Source organism: Hipposideros armiger, unplaced genomic scaffold (assembly GCF_001890085.2).
Source record: "Hipposideros armiger isolate ML-2016 unplaced genomic scaffold, ASM189008v1 scaffold_582, whole genome shotgun sequence".
In the NCBI taxonomy this organism is placed as follows: Eukaryota; Metazoa; Chordata; class Mammalia; order Chiroptera; family Hipposideridae; genus Hipposideros; species Hipposideros armiger.
In genome coordinates, this window is record NW_017731932.1 from 1,251,207 (window position 1) to 1,268,590 (window position 17,384).

The 17,384-nt window shown below is 37.5% G+C and overlaps 3 protein-coding genes across 3 annotated transcripts; 1 reads left to right on the forward strand and 2 right to left on the reverse strand.

The window, feature by feature from the left end:
• The first annotated feature begins 2,790 nt into the window (after nt 1-2,790).
• Nucleotides 2,791-3,765, forward strand: OR8U3 (olfactory receptor family 8 subfamily U member 3). The gene has a single exon (XM_019624246.1). The coding sequence runs from the start codon at nt 2,791-2,793 to the stop codon at nt 3,748-3,750; it is 960 nt and encodes a 319-aa protein (XP_019479791.1). The 3' UTR covers nt 3,751-3,765.
• Nucleotides 3,766-7,518: 3,753 nt separating this feature from the next.
• Nucleotides 7,519-8,460, reverse strand: LOC109371635 (olfactory receptor 5AL1-like). The gene has a single exon (XM_019624257.1). The coding sequence runs from the start codon at nt 8,458-8,460 to the stop codon at nt 7,519-7,521; it is 942 nt and encodes a 313-aa protein (XP_019479802.1).
• A 7,575-nt stretch (nt 8,461-16,035) lies between these two features.
• Nucleotides 16,036-16,977, reverse strand: LOC109371613 (olfactory receptor 5AL1-like). The gene has a single exon (XM_019624233.1). The coding sequence runs from the start codon at nt 16,975-16,977 to the stop codon at nt 16,036-16,038; it is 942 nt and encodes a 313-aa protein (XP_019479778.1).
• Between the last annotated feature and the right edge of the window lie 407 nt (nt 16,978-17,384).

Below are 17,384 nucleotides of genomic sequence, written 5' to 3' on the forward strand. Positions count from 1 at the left end.
TAGCTGCAGTGTTGCCACAGGGATGTGGAAGACAGTTTGAGAATGTAATTGATGGTGTTGTGAATATTTTGTGGGGTGTCAGGTGGTCACATGTCTTGCTAGGGAGACCGCATCATGGATTGGAAGAGACTGATCACTGCACTGTACATCTGAAGCTGATGTTGTATAATATTGTATGTCAACTATAAGTGAATATATATATAATATAGTCATGGGAAGTGGAGTATAGCGTGGGAGTGGAGTCAAGGGAATTGTAATAGATATGTATGATATTGAGGGGAAGTGGGGTGGCCATTTGGAGGAGGGGAGTTGGGTTGTCACTGCGAGGGGTAAAAAGTATAACTATTGCACTGTGTTGTACAGCAGAAACTAAATCTAAAAAATGTGTATTTCATAATAAAAAATAATAAAAAAATTAGAGGAGTTGATGAAATAATCTAGAGAGGTGTTAGGATGATGCAAAATCATAAATGTTATATTTTATGAGCATTTTAAAAGATTTTCATAGGTAATTTTGTTTCCTTGTGATTTTTTTTTTAAAGTTAAGTATGTCTTTAAAGACTAGACTTTTTTTTTTTAAAGATTTTTATTGGGGAATTGGGGGATGGGAACAGACAAGCTGCTGTCGTTTTGTTCTTCAGTCTAGTTGTGGAGGACGTTGCTTCACTGGCCCAAGTTGGCCCCATCATTGCGCTCTTCCCGGGCGAGGCAGATCAGTCGCTGGCTTCTGGACTGCCGCTCACTGCGGCTGCTGGCCGCTCACTGCGGCTGTTGGCTACTGGCTACACATCGTAGCCCGCGGCAACCCACTGCAGCAGGGGCTGCAGCCTACGCCGTCGCTAGAGACTCACGGCAGCCCAGCTCCAGGTTGAGCTGTTGTTCAGCATCTTAGCTGTAGAGGGCAGCATCACGGGCCTTCATATGTGGGATCCGAACCGGGGCCCTCTGGCGTCCCAAACCAGTTCTTAACCAACGCGCCACTCGGTCGGCCCTCCTTGTGATTTTTAATTGTATTGAATTTAGAATCCAAATTTTACATCAATATGCAACTCCACTGTAAACTTTGTTTTTCTACCATTCATTTAGTGCTTAAATATTCCACTTATTAGTAAACATCCACCATGATTAATATTCTCACTCATGCCTTTATCCTCTTGTATGATTCCCTCTGATTTGGTTTGATATGTACTTTGGAACTACCAGAAATCCTGAAGTTATATAAAAGAAATAACTAAAGAAACTCTAATGCACAAATTATAAACAGTTATTTACAAGGAAGCACAGAACTACATAATAATATTTTAAAAGCTCAGGCTCCTGTGTTTTACCTTGGCAAAGGATATGCAAAGCTTAGCAACCTTTAATAAACTGCGGCTTCCATGTTTGTCTTCTCTAAGCTTTAAACGTTTAGCTTGATACTATAGAAAAATGGACGCATCTGCCAGCATTGTTGTTCTAGCCAAGCAATTAAAGCTGAAGGAGCAAGCGGCTGCACTTTGGGCTGCAGAGCTTGATGGTTAGGAATATGGGCTCTGTAGTTAAACAATCCCAGTCACCTCCATATTATGCCATCCATTCTCTGCCACCATAACCACCATAAGCCTGAGTATTTTCAATTGTTGATTAGGGATGATGGGATAGAACTTCCTTCATAGTGTTAACAGGAGATCATCATAAGTTAGTTCACGTATTGCACTAAGTAGAATATCTGATAAGCACAGCACACAATTGTAAAAGATAAATAATAGTTGTAGTAATACATAAAATTAGAAATATGAAGTAGTTAGGCATCATGATCTCTCAAGCCCCTTTCTTTGTTAATAGTTTGTGGTTCCACTTTGAGGAAAATGAAGCCAGGAGCAAAAATAAAATTCAAATAGGCCAATATTGAGCTTAATGAGGCTAGTCCTCTGTTTCGGTCTGGTGGAAATACAAATAATTACCATTATTTTGAAGTATGCATCAAGAACTTCACCTACCTATTTATGTTTCCATAAAATTTTGCTTACAACTGAATGTTTCCTTAGGAAATGTTACTAAAAGTGAAACCTACCAGAGTAAGTGCTATGGATATTTTAAGCCCTTGAAATAGACTGACAGATATTTATGGGGAAAGATGTTTATCTCCATGTAATTTAGAATAACTAGCTATCTGATAAACTACTTGATTAACTCTTTGGGCAACAAACTTCAAAATGTGATGAATTTTGAATTGAACAAAAATTATCTTTTTAATTCCTATGCAAATAACATTGTATGTTTTCCTATATTTCTGATTAATTATTTCTTAGCTTACATAGCTTAAAGTACTTAATCTGTATGTGAGGAGGATTATAGGAAAAAGGATAAGTCATAATAGATTATTTTGATGTATTTTAAAGCTGTGGAAACCGGCATGGAATTAAAACATACAGAAATATTTTAATTTAGTTTCATTTATGAATTACATACATCTGTGCTACCATGTATATATGTATAAAACAGATAGTAGTGCAGGAACTACTGAAATATTAGTGTTAGCTGTCTCAAGAGGTTTTTTTCAGATCATATTTAACTTTTAACCAACATCCTTCCTTATATTCTAAAGTTACAAAGCCAAATAATTGTTTAGAAGACTATTTTGAGAGTAAGAGACTCCTCTCCCTGGGGCAAGACTGGCATGTCATTAGAGAGCTAAGATGACATAATTCAAGACGAGAAGACACCCGCATTCACCTTTCCTCAGCACTGGCAGGAACCTTGGAAATTGGCATTTTATTCTTCAACTTGCGACAAAATCCACCAGAATAAATGGCTGAAGTTAATATCACTTACGTCACTGAATTTATCCTCAAGGGAATTACAGACCGGCCCGAGCTTCAGGCCCCATGCTTTGTGGTGTTTTTCGTCATCTACCTGGTCACAGTGCTGGGTAACCTTGGACTGATAGCTTTAATCAGGATTGATGTTCAACTCCACACACCTATGTATTATTTCCTCAGCCACTTGGCCTTTGTTGACCTTTGCTATTCCTCTGCTATCACGCCAAAGATGATGGTGAATTTTGTTGTGGAATACAATACTATTCCTTTCTATGCTTGCGCAATGCAACTGGGCTGTTTTCTCACCTTCATGATCACCGAGTGTTTCCTTTTAGCCTCCATGGCCTACGATCGCTATGTCGCCATCTGTAGACCCCTGCATTATTCAACACTGATGTCAAAAAGGGTCTGCACTCAATTGGTGGCAGTGCCATATACGTACAGCTTTCTGGTTGCCCTGTTCCACACCGTTATCACCTTCCGTCTAACTTACTGTGGCCCCAATGTCATTAACCATTTCTACTGTGATGACCTTCCCCTCTTGGCTCTGTCCTGCTCAGATACATACACGAAGGAGATTCTGATCTTTGCTTTTGCTGGTTTTGATATGATCTGTTCCTCTTCCATTGTCCTCACCTCTTACTTCTTTATCATTGCCGCCATCCTAAGGATCCGCTCTACCCAGGGACGACGCAAGGCCATTTCCACCTGTGGCTCCCACATGGTGGCAGTTACTATTTTCTATGGCACACTCATCTTTATGTACCTGCAGCCCAAATCAAACCATTCCCTGGACACGGACAAAATGGCGTCTGTATTTTACACAGTGGTGATCCCCATGTTGAACCCCCTCATCTATAGTCTAAGGAACAAAGAGGTGAAAGATGCCTCCAAAAAAGCCTTGGATAGAGGTTGTGAAACCTTACAGACATTAAAATTAAGAAAGTAATAATAATAAATGCTTTCGTAAATACAAACAGGGAAAGAAATCAAGCTTTCTCCTGCTGATATTTCTTGCAATTCTTTCCCAAGCAACTGAAAATGTGACTGTTACTTTAACAGACCTTGACATTGTCTGCAAGGACCTGGGCCAATCCTGGAAAATCAGTATGATTCAAAAAGTCCTGTTCAAGCCATTACAGCCTTCAGAGACCACTGAAATTACGTGTAAACACAAACACAAATGTACTCACAAGCACACACATGTGTATCCCAAGCAAACACAGCATCATGTTTTTGTTAGAACTTAGGACTCTAGAACCAACGCTGCCTGAGTTTGAATACTATTTCTTTCATTTATTAGCTGTGCAACCTTGGACAATTGACCTGAACTCTGTGTGACTCTCTTTCCAATTCTGGAAAATAATAAGACCCAACTGATGGGTTTGTTTTGAAGACTAAACAAGTTAATATTTATGAAATGCTTAAAACAATATCCAGTGATAATAAGTGTTAAGTAAATGTTTGCTATATATAACTAAAGAGTAATTCATTGAGCTCTCAAAAGTTAATTTGTCTTTAAGTAAAAGGACAAAGTCTAGTTATGCACTTAAGTAGTCCTACTTAATATAATCAAACAAACTTAGAGATGTGTGAGGTTTCACCTCTGGGCCTCAATTATTTCTAAATTTCCTAAGGTCACATAACTAGAAATATGAAAATTCCACCTGTAAATTGAAGTCTATCTGAATTTTGTTGTCCTAACACTATGGATGTTAAGAATAAAGGATATTGTAATATAGATTACCTAGACTTAAACAGTCATTATCAAATTTTTCAATATAATTTGAAGAACATGGTTTATAAGAAATTGTGTTTTTAAATGAATAAATTCAATGTGTTTGCATATTTATTTGTTCCAGTAGAAATAACCTTAGGTTATAATGTCATTTTACCTGTGCCTGCTATTAATTCAATCACCCTTATGGTTTCATGACATGAAATTTAAAAAATCAGTGATTTGATATGCTTTTATCGTGACATTTCATGAAAAATAATTGACTTAGTGATTTAACATTATTTTATCACTTTACCATTTTAGAAGGAGATTGTGATAGTTGTAATCTTTGTGTAGAATATGGTTTGAGATTTGCAATACAAGGCGATGATTTTCTTGTCTGCATTTAATATGTAAATAATTCAGATATGCTGCCATAGGCACTTTTAGAACCTTGTGAGTTGAATGAATTCTCAGGTTTTTAAAGCAGGTTTGACAGAGAAACATGGTGTTTCCCTTCACCACACTTTGTCTTGTGAGTGTATATTTATATGGACAGACACACACATATTCTCTCATATTGCCTTGGTGTAGCATTAACCCCTGGTCGTTCGCAGAATGTAAAAGAATTTACGGGACTCTACAAGAGGACCCAGAGAAAAGATTTATTGAAAGTTAAAAAGGGAGAGAGAAAGTTCTGTTTGGAACTGGCAGAAGTTTTGCCAGGACAGTCTGAGAGGGAGAGCTGCGGAGACAGAGGGGTAAGACAGAGATACTGGCAGAAGTTTGCCAGGGCAGAGTCCGATGGGGGGCAGCTGCTCCGATGAGAAGGAGTGCTGGGGTTTTCTATTTTTCTTAGCAGAATGTAGGGTGCTTGTCAGTTTGCAGGGGGGCTGCCATTACAGTTGTCTTCTCCTGGGAACTCTCCTGTTCCCATCTATGATGGAGGTCAGCTTGCAGGGGGTTGCCGTTGCGACTGGGAACTGTTATGTTCTCACTTTGATGGATGTAACGTGCTTGTCAGCTTGCAGGTGCAGTGCTGGCCAGGGGAGTTAGAGCCAAGCGGTTAATGTCTAGCTCATTCCTGTTAGCCCACAAGCCCACTCCTGTTAACTCCTTGCCTGTCCCATCCTGCCAGCTCACAATCCTGCTCCCGTTAACTCTTTATTTGTCTCATTACATATCACATGCAAAACACACAGAAGCCTCATAGACAGTCTCTCTTTTTCCAGGTAAAGAAATTCAGACTTACCAACTCTTGATACCTCACATGAGGAGAACTGCTCTCCTGTGGTTTCACAGTAACTTTCTGCTTCATAAAAATGGCTTACAATTACTTCATACAACTATTTAAACACCAATTGAATTGAATCATGTCTTTACACAATTCTAATTCCTCAGTGATCACTTCTTCACACTCATTTCCGCAGAGAGTGAACCAAGAAACTCAAGTGTCCTCGACAGACACGCTCTTCAGCTTCTCCCTGGGCAGGCGCCCACAGCTCTGTCCAGCCTCTAAAGCTGTGCTCCAGCCATTGCCCAGGTGGCTGGACTGTTCTCTGGAAATACCAGTCTTCCAGTCAAAGTGTCAAAATCAGCATTCTTCCTTATGTCTCCAGGGATATTTAAATAAAATGTTTGTGTTTTCACCCCAGCTTCTGTGGTCTCCAGGATGTTTTTGTATCTGGATATAGAATCAATAAGCTGATTTTTTAAAAAGTAGGAAATAACCCACCTTTGGCGATGTCCAAGATTAGTGGAGAACATGGCTGATTTCAGAAAGTTTGACCCCAAATTTGAGGTTTGCTACTCCTAGTTTTGTGACATATAAAGCTCTACTGAGTTGTAAAATAAGGAAAATGCTCATCTCACACACTGGTGTGTGAGCATTTAGATAGAAATGTGTGTAAGAACCAAAGCACAATTCTTGGCACTTCATATAAGGTTTGTAAATATCAGTTTTATTACCATTATTGTCAATGACCTAGGCCATCTTGAAGACATTTTCCTGTCAGTAAAGTTATTATTATTATTATCTTTTACCTACAACTGATTAGTAGTCTACTTTGAATAAAAAGCAATTATTTTTCCTTATTGATATTAGGAACTTTCAACTTTGTATTAGATTTTCTTTAATTTAGCTGCTCTTTAATTCTTTGCAGCTTGTTGAGTGAAGATTGAATTGGAACACACAATACAATGTATAGATGATGGATTAAAGAAATGTATACTTGAAACCTACATAATTTTACTCACCAATGTCACCCCAATAAATTTAATAAATAAAAACAGAACAGCACTCTTTCTGTATAACTTGTTTTTAAATGTTTTATTTAAGTAAAAGACCCTCACCCAGTTCTAAAATTTCTGGACTAACAACTAACAATAATAAGAATAATAGCTGACATGCATTGTTTGCCATTACTTGTTCTAATTCTGTGTTTAGCATTTATTAATGCTTTTAATCCTCTTATCAATAGTAAGAAATAAGTCACACACACTAAAGTTTAATATGTGAAAATCAGGATTTACAAAATAGATGAATTAAGTTTTCCAGATTATCTATGCAGATCATCTATTCAGATGCTGATCTATTTCAGTACTACCCAAATTTCTCATTATGACACAGAATTCAGATATGGCCCCTATTTTCCTATTCTCTGTTTCTTTAATTATGAAGGAGAAGTCATGGTCAAACAAGATTCAGATCTCTCTCTCTCTCTCTCTCTCTCTCTCTCTCTCTCTCTCTCTCTCTCTCTCCCTCTCTCTCTCTTTTTTCTCTCTCCCTCCCTCTTTCTCCTTCTACAATTCACCAACTCAGAAGTTACAAAATGCCTTTCCTATGGAAATCCCTGAGGATGAAACAATGGGTGAGACATATTCTGAGTGACTTTGAGCACTTGAAATGAGGGATTTGGTTCTATCATTTCTCAACATGTGACTCAGACAAGACACAACTCAAAGTTCTTTGATCCTTCCCTACCCGATGATTTTTTTCAGTTATTTGATAGCCAAACACAACTTTTCTTTAATCCTTTTCAGTGCATTTTTTACCTCCTTGTTTCTCAAGCTATAGATGAATGGGTTTAACATGGGAATCACTATCACATAAAACACTGAAGCAAATTTATCTGTGTTCAGAGAATGGCTTGACTTGGGCTGTAGGTGCATAAAAATGATTGTCCCATAAAATATTGTGAGGGAGGTCAGATGGGAAGTACAGGTCAAAAAAGCTTTCTGTCTTCCTTCAGCGGAATGGGTCCTCAGGATGGCAACGAAGATGAAGACATAAGAAATGATCACCATCAGCAGAGAGCAAAGGGTATTGAACCCAGCAATGGTTAACAACATCAGCTCTTTGATGCGTGTGTCAGAGCAGGCCAGAGCAACCAACGGAACATCATCACAGTAGAAGTGGTTGATCACGTTGGAGTCACAAAAAGACAAGCGGAATGTCGCCACAGTCTCTATGAAACCCACAGTGAATCCATAGACGTATGTGCAAGCCATGATTTGGTTGCAGAGTTTTCTAGGCATGAGAATGACATAGAGTAAAGGGCTGCAAATGGCGACGTACCGATCGTAGGCCATGATTGCGAGCAAATATAGTTCACAAACAATAAACATGATGAAGACGCACAACTGAACAGCACATGCATAAAATGTTATACTTTTAACTTCACGCAGAAAATTCACCAAGGTGTTTGGGGTGACAGACGAAGTAAAAGAAAAATCAATAAAAGCCAAATGGCTGAGAAAAAAATACATGGGCGTGTGGAGCTGAGGACTGATCTGGATTAGCACAATCAAACCGAGGTTACCTACGACACTAGTGAAATAGATTATCAGGAATATGCCAAAGAGAATGGCTTGAAGTTCTGGATTATCTGTGAGTCCCGAGAGGATAAACTCAGGCACTGCTGAGTGATTGCTTTTGGCCATGGGTTAGATTTAAAAGTTTTTTACTTTCTCAGACCCTTCAGAGCACACGTTTAGAGTATTCTTGTCTCCATTGGCAATAGCCAAGAAGATGTTAGGAGCTGCTTCTGACCCAGCACGATCTTACGTTGAATGATAGCAAAGGAGAACCGTCATGTAGTTGAGGTTTCAGAATGAGGTGATTTGTTCTAGGCAGAAATTCCAAAGCATGAAACTCTGTGGGGATTTGTAAGGATAGAAAGATGGTATTTTATTTACAGTTTTATGTACTTGAATAATCTATCCTATAACTATTTTTAAAGAGAAAATAAAGATTGAGAGTTATGTGAATCCAAATAACAAACATTCTTTTAGTTATTGGAATATTTTAACAAAGTTATACTAATTCCTTTGAAAATTTTTAATTAACAGGAAGCAATAAATTCAAAAGATTAATTCCAGAAGAGGTAATATGAAAGGTCATAAACAAAATATTGAATACCAATGATCTCCTGACCAAATACTTAGGATAATTTTTATTATGTTTTGTTCCCTTATTGTGATTCCTAGATTGAGACTTACTCTGCAGAAACCTGTGTGTAATTATTTCCATTTTCTGATGACTGTAGGAGATTATTCTTTTTACTATATTTTGAAGTGTTCTTCCATTGCCTCACTAAATTGTGATCTCAAATGGTTGCCTGTCTTGGCTTTAGTGCTTTCTAGTTCTTATATTTCTCTGATGCATGGGAACCTGTGTAGCTGTTATCTGATATTACCAAACTCTCTTTAACATCTCCAGTCATTTTATTCTCCTTTCCTTACTGAACTTTGGCTTCCTCTTGAAATCCTGCTTCTCTGCGGATCACTTCTCTGCCGCCAGCTGCTCCATTGAAACCTCTCCACGTATTTCAAAGATGAGTTAAGGCACTATTCATGTATAGAGCTTTGTCCTTATTTATTGTCACATCTTGCCTTTGTGTAAACTCCCCTGATGCTTTGAGGCTTGTACCCATATTAATTGTTGTCACACATATATCCCGGTTACCCGTCTTATTCACTCAAGACTCTGGTACTGTGATTATGTTACTCTTCCACAAAGTTGTCACCAGTGCCCATGCACACCATATGTTTAACAATATGGCTCCTTAGATTCTTGGTCTTGATGTCAGCAACCCCACCACCATCCCACTCCCATGGCTCCATTTTGCAAATTATTTGCTCTAGAAATTGATCAAATATTAACTATCCCAAATTAAAACACTCTCTTATGACCACAACTTTCTGCCGTTTCCTTTTTACTTCCGTTATGACACTACAGTTTTTCGTTCATCTACTCGCATCACTGTTCCTTTAATTCCACTATTATCCCTTATCTATTGTCACCTGTTTCATTCAATTCTTATCCTATATATTCAATTCTTACCCTATACAGTTTAGACTGCGTAATTTACTACTAGGACTCTTGCTAACATTCAAAACTTTCTTGTCCTATTTCCTTCCAGGTATACCCCAAACTGGGTATTTTGGGATAGTCTTTTCTTCACCATTGTTCCTGAATTATTGTGAACACCATGTAGGCAAAGTGAGTTATTATAAGCTTATCACATTTGAACTCAAGTAGTCACTTACTTGGCTGGCCTTTTTCCCAATCAGTGTTTTTGTCTCTCAGTCTATATGTAGCCATTTCAAATCTTTCAGATATGTGCATACTCCCAGATAGCACCCCGCTACTCTCAGGAATTGCAAACAATTCTAACATCAGAGGGGGACTTAAAGTAATAAAATGAAACATTTCTCATCTTTTTAAGACCACTTGCTCAAAAATACCTGCTTCCACACCTATCTTTCCACATTTTTGGGGGTGGGGTGGTATTATCTTTCTAATAGCTAAAAACTCTTTTGTATCCATATCTTCTTCCTCTACTAATTTAGTCACTGTTTCCCAACAATTTAAAAACAAGATACATGCAAAAAAGCCTCACCAATGACCTCTGACTTCTATTCCTTTATCATTACTTATTAACTTTTGTTCTTTTCATCCCTTCAGTACCAAACATTCTGCAGTCTTTCACTTCATCTTTTACATTTATGTCTCAACTTACTGTAGTCTGTTATTTGTTCTCAACATAGTTGTAATGCAATTACTCATTCCAAGTTCACAAACACTCTTTTTATTCCCAAAGACAACAACTAGTTCTTTTATGACATCTCTGTAGCACTAGACACCATGAACATCAGCTTTCATCATGAAAACCAATGTTTTGTTTGTTTCTAAGTCACTAGAATCTCTGTGTTTTCCCATCTTTCTGCCTACTTTTACTTAACTTGGTGGTTCTGCTTCCTGTGTTTATGCTTTAAATAAACTAATACTTTACATTTTTTTCCTAAGCCAACTGATGCCATTTTTTGCACTTTCTTATTAGGAGCTCTTGTCTAGTGCTTTGCAGATAATTGTTATTTATATGCTGGTGATGCAGAGGTCTAAATTTCTAGACCAGATTTCTCCTCTAAACTCCAGGTACATATATTTAAAATATCCCCAGACAAGTTCATTTAGATATTTCCAAGATACCTACATTTAACATGTTTAAAAGAGAATTCAGCAATTAAAAAGCCAACCTATCCCACTCAGATACCATGGAGCATATATTTTCTAACTCAGTGAATGGTGCCATCTTCCAACCAGTTATCCAGATAAGAAACCAAGGAAACATTTTTCATATAGCTTTCTAACTTCCACTAATAAACAATTAGTTATTGAACACTACTGATTATTTAACCTATTTTTTCGTGTGAATCTGTCTACTTTCTAACACATTCTGTACTCTTTTATTTATTTAGACCTCTATCACAATTTTCCAGATTATTACCCTCTAATACTTATCTTAGCCACCAGTCTCACCATCATCATTTCTTTGCATATAGCACTTTGAGTGTACTCTTTAGTATAAAAACTTAGCTTGTTTCCCATTGACTACAGAATAGAGTCCAAACTTCTTAACATGGTTAAGTCAACTTTTGATTAACAAACCCTTCTTTGCATACTAGTCTCACCTCTTGTGACATTCTTCATGTTATCTCCATGTTCCAGCCATGTTGCATACTATCCGTTTCTCAGATGTTCCCACAGATGTTGTACATAGTCAAGCTCAAATACTCTTGCTTTTACCTTCACTCCTCTAGGTGGCTACTATATTTCTAGTCATACGTCAGATCTCAGGTGAAATTTCACTTCCTTCTAGAGATGTTTCATTACCTCTCAAGTGTTACATTCAACAACTCACTCACCTGTTAACTTGTTTGTAACCTACTCTAAATTTCAAAATCTTGATAAGCAGTGATAGTTCTATATTTTTCCAATTTTTTCCTACAAGATTTAGTAGGACTCAGGAATTAGTAGGTGCTCCAAATAGACTAGTAGAATAATGGAACAAATGATGACAAAGTTTGTATTCCTCCAAACCCTTTTTACTACCTCAATTACTTTGACCCCACCCCCCCCACTCCCGGCCCACTACATGCTGCCTTTGAGTAATCCACAACAAAATCAAAAAGAGTCCAACCGATATTGAGGCAAACTCTGAGGCTGTCAACAATACTTAGCATTACTTAAGTGCTGTGAGTATATTTTATACTGTTTGTTGGTTCCTCTAGAACATTTTCCTTGTATTACATCATTTAAAACAATTTCTGAACAAAAAAATGTAATGATGTCTCACAAGCATGAGCAATTATATGTTTCTCACTTAAGTGTGTTTTCTTTTGGGACCCAATTTGCTTAAACAGGTAAGGAGCAATTACTTGAAATTTCAAATCATTATACTGAATACAATTATGATAAAGAATTAATAACTAATGGCAAAGATTATTTTAACACATAGGAAAACTCATAAAATATTTAACTATTTTTTATTTACATTTTATGCTTTAGTATGGAGATTATTAACTTTTGTATTTTAGTAAGAGGTCACAGTATGCTTTAGATCAAAGTGAATTAACTTGCCATTATACTTTGCAAGGCTGCACATAATGATGTAGATTGTACTGAAGTTCTAATCCTACATCTGAAGTTGAATAATGTTTTGAGTTGTAAGCAAATAATAATGAAGCCATGAAGTTCTTATCAGCCTGGAGGTGCACTCATTCAAACCCAGAAAATTGTTGTTGGAAAGTTCTGTTCAAAGAGGAGAATGATTTAAAATGAACTTTGTTTTGTTTCCTGAAGTCTGCTGGAAAGCATTTAAAGGCATTCAAATCACAGAGAAATTAATGCTTCTACTCTTTAAACCCTCTAACAAACTATTTATCCCCATTCCTCACACACATGTATAGAATGATAAATAGATATACAGATAGAAAAATCATACACAATTCCTTATTTTTGGAGAAAATATAAAGGGAATCAAGTATTATTAAATGTGGATATTTTACCCTAGAAACGCCACCATTCTTCTGATTTTTTATAATACTATTTTACATAACAGAATTAAAAACAGCAAAAAAACTTAAACATAAATTGTACGGAAGATACCATATTTGTTTTGCATTTTATTTCTAACTAATCTGTAATGATTATACTAAAGTGTGGTTTTCTTTGGAGACTTGAAAAACATTTAAGCTTGAGAGACATCTATTATCACGTACATAGCTATTGGCCTTTGAGAATACATTCATCAATTGTTTTAGAAAGATACTTTAATTTTTTTCCTTCTGTCCAAAATCAGAAAATCTATTATTTTCAAGACTACTTCTTACAGTTAGTTTTATTTTTTAAAAAATTTACAATTCATTCTGTGATTACTATTGTTTCAACTATCTATTGTTATGTAAAGACCACCCCAGACCTTAGTGGCCTAAAGGAATAGTGATTATTATCTCTCATGATTCTGTGGACTAACTGGGCAATTCTGCCCCACGCAGTGTCAGCTGGGCTGGTAGGATGGCTGTATGGTTCAAAATTACCTTAACCACATGGCTGACACTTAGTGATGCTGTCAGCTTTGAAGAGCTTTGTTTCTTATCCATGTGACATTTCCATGTATCTAGCTTGGGCTTCCAGGGAGTATCACTTTTCCACAACTTAAAATATGTTCTTAATTAGAATCGTAAACCATATAATGTTGCTTCAGAAAAAGAAATACATTTTGAAGCAATGCAAGTTTGACATGACTGTGGCGTATAATGAATGGCCATGACATGTATCTCATCACCAACAATCAGCTGCCTTGATATGAAATTTCAATGGCATATTGACAGCTCACTAAGTCACCAGCTCAGAAAATAAACTTGTGTTATTAAGAGCACTAGCTTCCATGACAGATTGTAGGTTACAAACCAATGACAGGGCAGGTTAGTGTTTCCAATAGCATGAAATCGTGGATCTGGAAATGAAGAAGTTGTAGTAGGATTGGCCCTTATTATTATTATACCCTATTACCCAATTTCTGAATTTGTGCCTCCTATCCTATTATATCAGGCTCTTCTGGGTTATAGGTTTGGGGTTCCAGAGGGCAAGTATTTTCACCAAGTTCTCAATTATTATATATATGTTTGTATAAACTGAGATCTGTGAGTACTTTATGCCAGTGGACCATAGGCAAGAAAGGAGTTAGTGTGCTAGCTCTGGTAATCAACTCTGGCTGACATAAGCAGTTAGGGGTGACAATGCACAATGGAGACAGGAAAAGTATATCTGGGACACAAGAATTCATAGGGCAGCTCTACAACTTCCATGTCCAGTGATGACGTCACTGTCAATAGGCAACTGCAAAAACTCAATTAACAAGGACAGAGCCATTAGATTCTCCATCACCAAGTAGAGTAAAGTTTACATCACTCCACCAGAAGTAATGAGTACAGCTAAAGTGTTGGCTGAATCTGAAGAAAATCTAGAAGGGGTAGTGCTTGAATGATCATGTTAAAATGTTCAGCCAAGACAGTTTGGCAGTTCCTTACAAAACTAAACATATGCTTACCATACGATCCAGCAATTGTGTTCCAAATGAGTTGAAAACATATCCACACAAAAATCTGGACATGGGTGTTTGTAAAAGTTTTATTCTTAATTGTCAAAACTTGGAAGCAACTAAGATGTTCTTCAGTAGGTAAATGAATAAATAACTGTGGTACATCCAGACAATGGAATATTATTGAGCATAAAAAAGAAATGAGGCATCAAGCCATGAAAAGACATGAAAATGCATGTTACTAAGTGAAAGAAAGGTTATATACTGTATGAATCCAACTCTATGACATTCTGGAAAAGGAAAAACCATGAAGACAATAAAAATATCAGTGGTTGCCAGGGGTGGGAGCAGTAAGAAAGAGATAAATAAATCTCAGGCAATTTTTAGGGCATTAAAAGTACTCTGTATAATGTTACCATGACGGATATAAGTCATTATACATTTGTTCAACCCAGTAGAATGTACACCACCAAGAGTGAACCCTAAGGTAAACTATGTATGGCCATCGGTGATTATGATGTGTCAATGTAGGTTCATTCATTGTAACAAATATACCTCCCTATGTTGATAACGGGGAGGCTATGCATGTGAGGCAGGAGAGGGTATATTGAAAATCTACGTACCTCTCTTTCAATTTCATTGTAAACCAAAAGAGCTCTAAAAAATAAAGTGTTTAAAAAATATTAAACCATATCAATAGGGACATTGCAAAGTAAAGAGTAAGGTCAATTAGTTGGCATTTCCAAACGAAACCCTTCAATCAAGCACCTTGTTATTCTTTCCCCCAGTTCAAGTATGGAAGAAAATATTACCTGATAATTGTGATATTTACATAGTTCATGTCTCTCACGATAACCTAAAATTCTCAATATCATAGTTAAATATGATAATGTTATGATTTTAAGGTGCTTTATTCTTCACCCCCATTGCTGAAACATCTCATGGTCAAAGAGAATGGATGCTATTTATCGCTTTTAGAATATAAATTTAAATAAGCAAACATTTATGAAATGTCTACTATGTATAAATAAAACCAGTAAAATACCTATTTTCAAGGAAATAGAGATCAGGGAACTGAGCCCCAGAGAACAAAGTTTCCTATAGTTACTGGCAGTGTACAGGCCTTGATTTAAAATTTCCTAACTCGGGCTGGCCGACTGGTGCAATGGTTAAGAGCTGGCTTGGGACGCCAGAGGGCCGTGGTTCAGATCCCACATATGAGGGCCAGCGACGCTGCCCTCTACAGCTAAGATGCTGAACACCAGCTCAACCTGGAGCTGGGCTGCCTTGGGTCACCAGTGATGGCATAGGCTGCAGTCCCCTGCTGCAGTGGGTTGCCATGGGCTACCGTGTGTAGCCAGCAGCCAGCGTGAGCGGCCAGCAGCCGCAGTGAGCAGCCGTCCAGAAGCCGGCGACTGATCTGCCTCACCTGGGAAGAGCGCAATGATGGTGCCAACTTGGGCCAGTGAAGCAGCGTCCTCCACAACTAGACTGAAGAACAAAATGACAGCAACTTGTCTGTTCCCCTTCCCCCAATCCCCCAGCACTGTTCCCATCCCCCCAATTCCCAAATTAAAAAAAAAAATTCCTAACTCTATTTTAATCATTTCTTTAGTAACAGCATAATTCATTATCGATTACTAGAATATACCTTTTCAATTATCTTTTTCAAAGCATTTTTCACCTCCTGATTTCTCAAGCTATAGATCAATGGGTTCAGCATGGGAATCACCACTGCATAGAATACTGAAGCAAACTTGTCTTTATCTAGTGAGTGGCTTGACTTGGGCTGCAGGTACATAAAACTGAGGGTCCCATAATACAAAGTAATAGAAAACAGGTGAGAAGCACAGGTAGAAAAGGCTTTCTGTCTTCCTACAGCAGAATGGATCCTTAAGATGGCAAAGACAATGAACACATAAGATATGAGAACAATGACGAGAGAACAGAAAACATTGAACCCAGCAATGATTAACAACATCAGCTCTTTGACATGGGTATCAGAACAGGCCAGGGCAATCAAGGGAACATCATCACAGTAGAACTGGTTGACTCCATTCGAGTCACAGAAAGACATGCGGAATGTAGCCGTTGCTTGGATGAGTCCCACGGTGAGTCCGTAAATGTAAGAGCTAGTGACCATTTGAACACAGAGCCTCCTAGGCATGAGAACTACATAGAGTAAAGGGTTGCAGATGGCCACATACCGATCATAGGCCATGACAGACAGCATTAATAATTCCCAAACTGAAAACATGATAAAGCAACACACTTGAGTGGCACATGCATAAAATGACACACTTTTAATTTTACGGAAAGAGTTCACAAGGGTGTTTGGGGTGACGGCAGAGGTGCCATAAAAATCAACAAAAGCCAGATGACAGAGGAAAAAATACATGGGTGTGTGAAGCTGAGGACTGATTTGGATTAGCACAATCAAACCAAGATTACCCAAGGCGGTGACTAAGTAAATCAGAAGGAATACACAGAAGAGAATGGCTTGAAGATCTGGATTATCTGTGAGGCCCAAGAGGATGAACTCAGTGAATGCCGAGTGATTGCCTTTTGCCATGAAATAAACAATTCCACGAGAAACTCTTCCACAGCACTTGCTCTGAATAATCTTGAGTCTGTAAAATATAATCAATTAAATATGAGACGATAGCCTGGATTACCAGATGGTATGTTAAATTCCGTCAAAGCAGACTCCTGAGAAGCACTCGGAATTTTGTGCAGATTTTTCTTATGCTTTCAATGTTAAAGGATTTGGTCCAGGCAGAAATTCCAAGAGAGAAACTCCACTAGGGAACTATGAAAGAAAAAAGAGAGCATTTCAATTAAAACGTTATAATCAATTCAATAGGAAAACCTGTGTTGTAATTTTCTTTAAATATAAAGAGGGAAAGGACCATGAAAATGATTTCTGAAGTTGCAAGTTTATCTCATAAAATTATCATGTCATCCTTTCATAATAAGCAC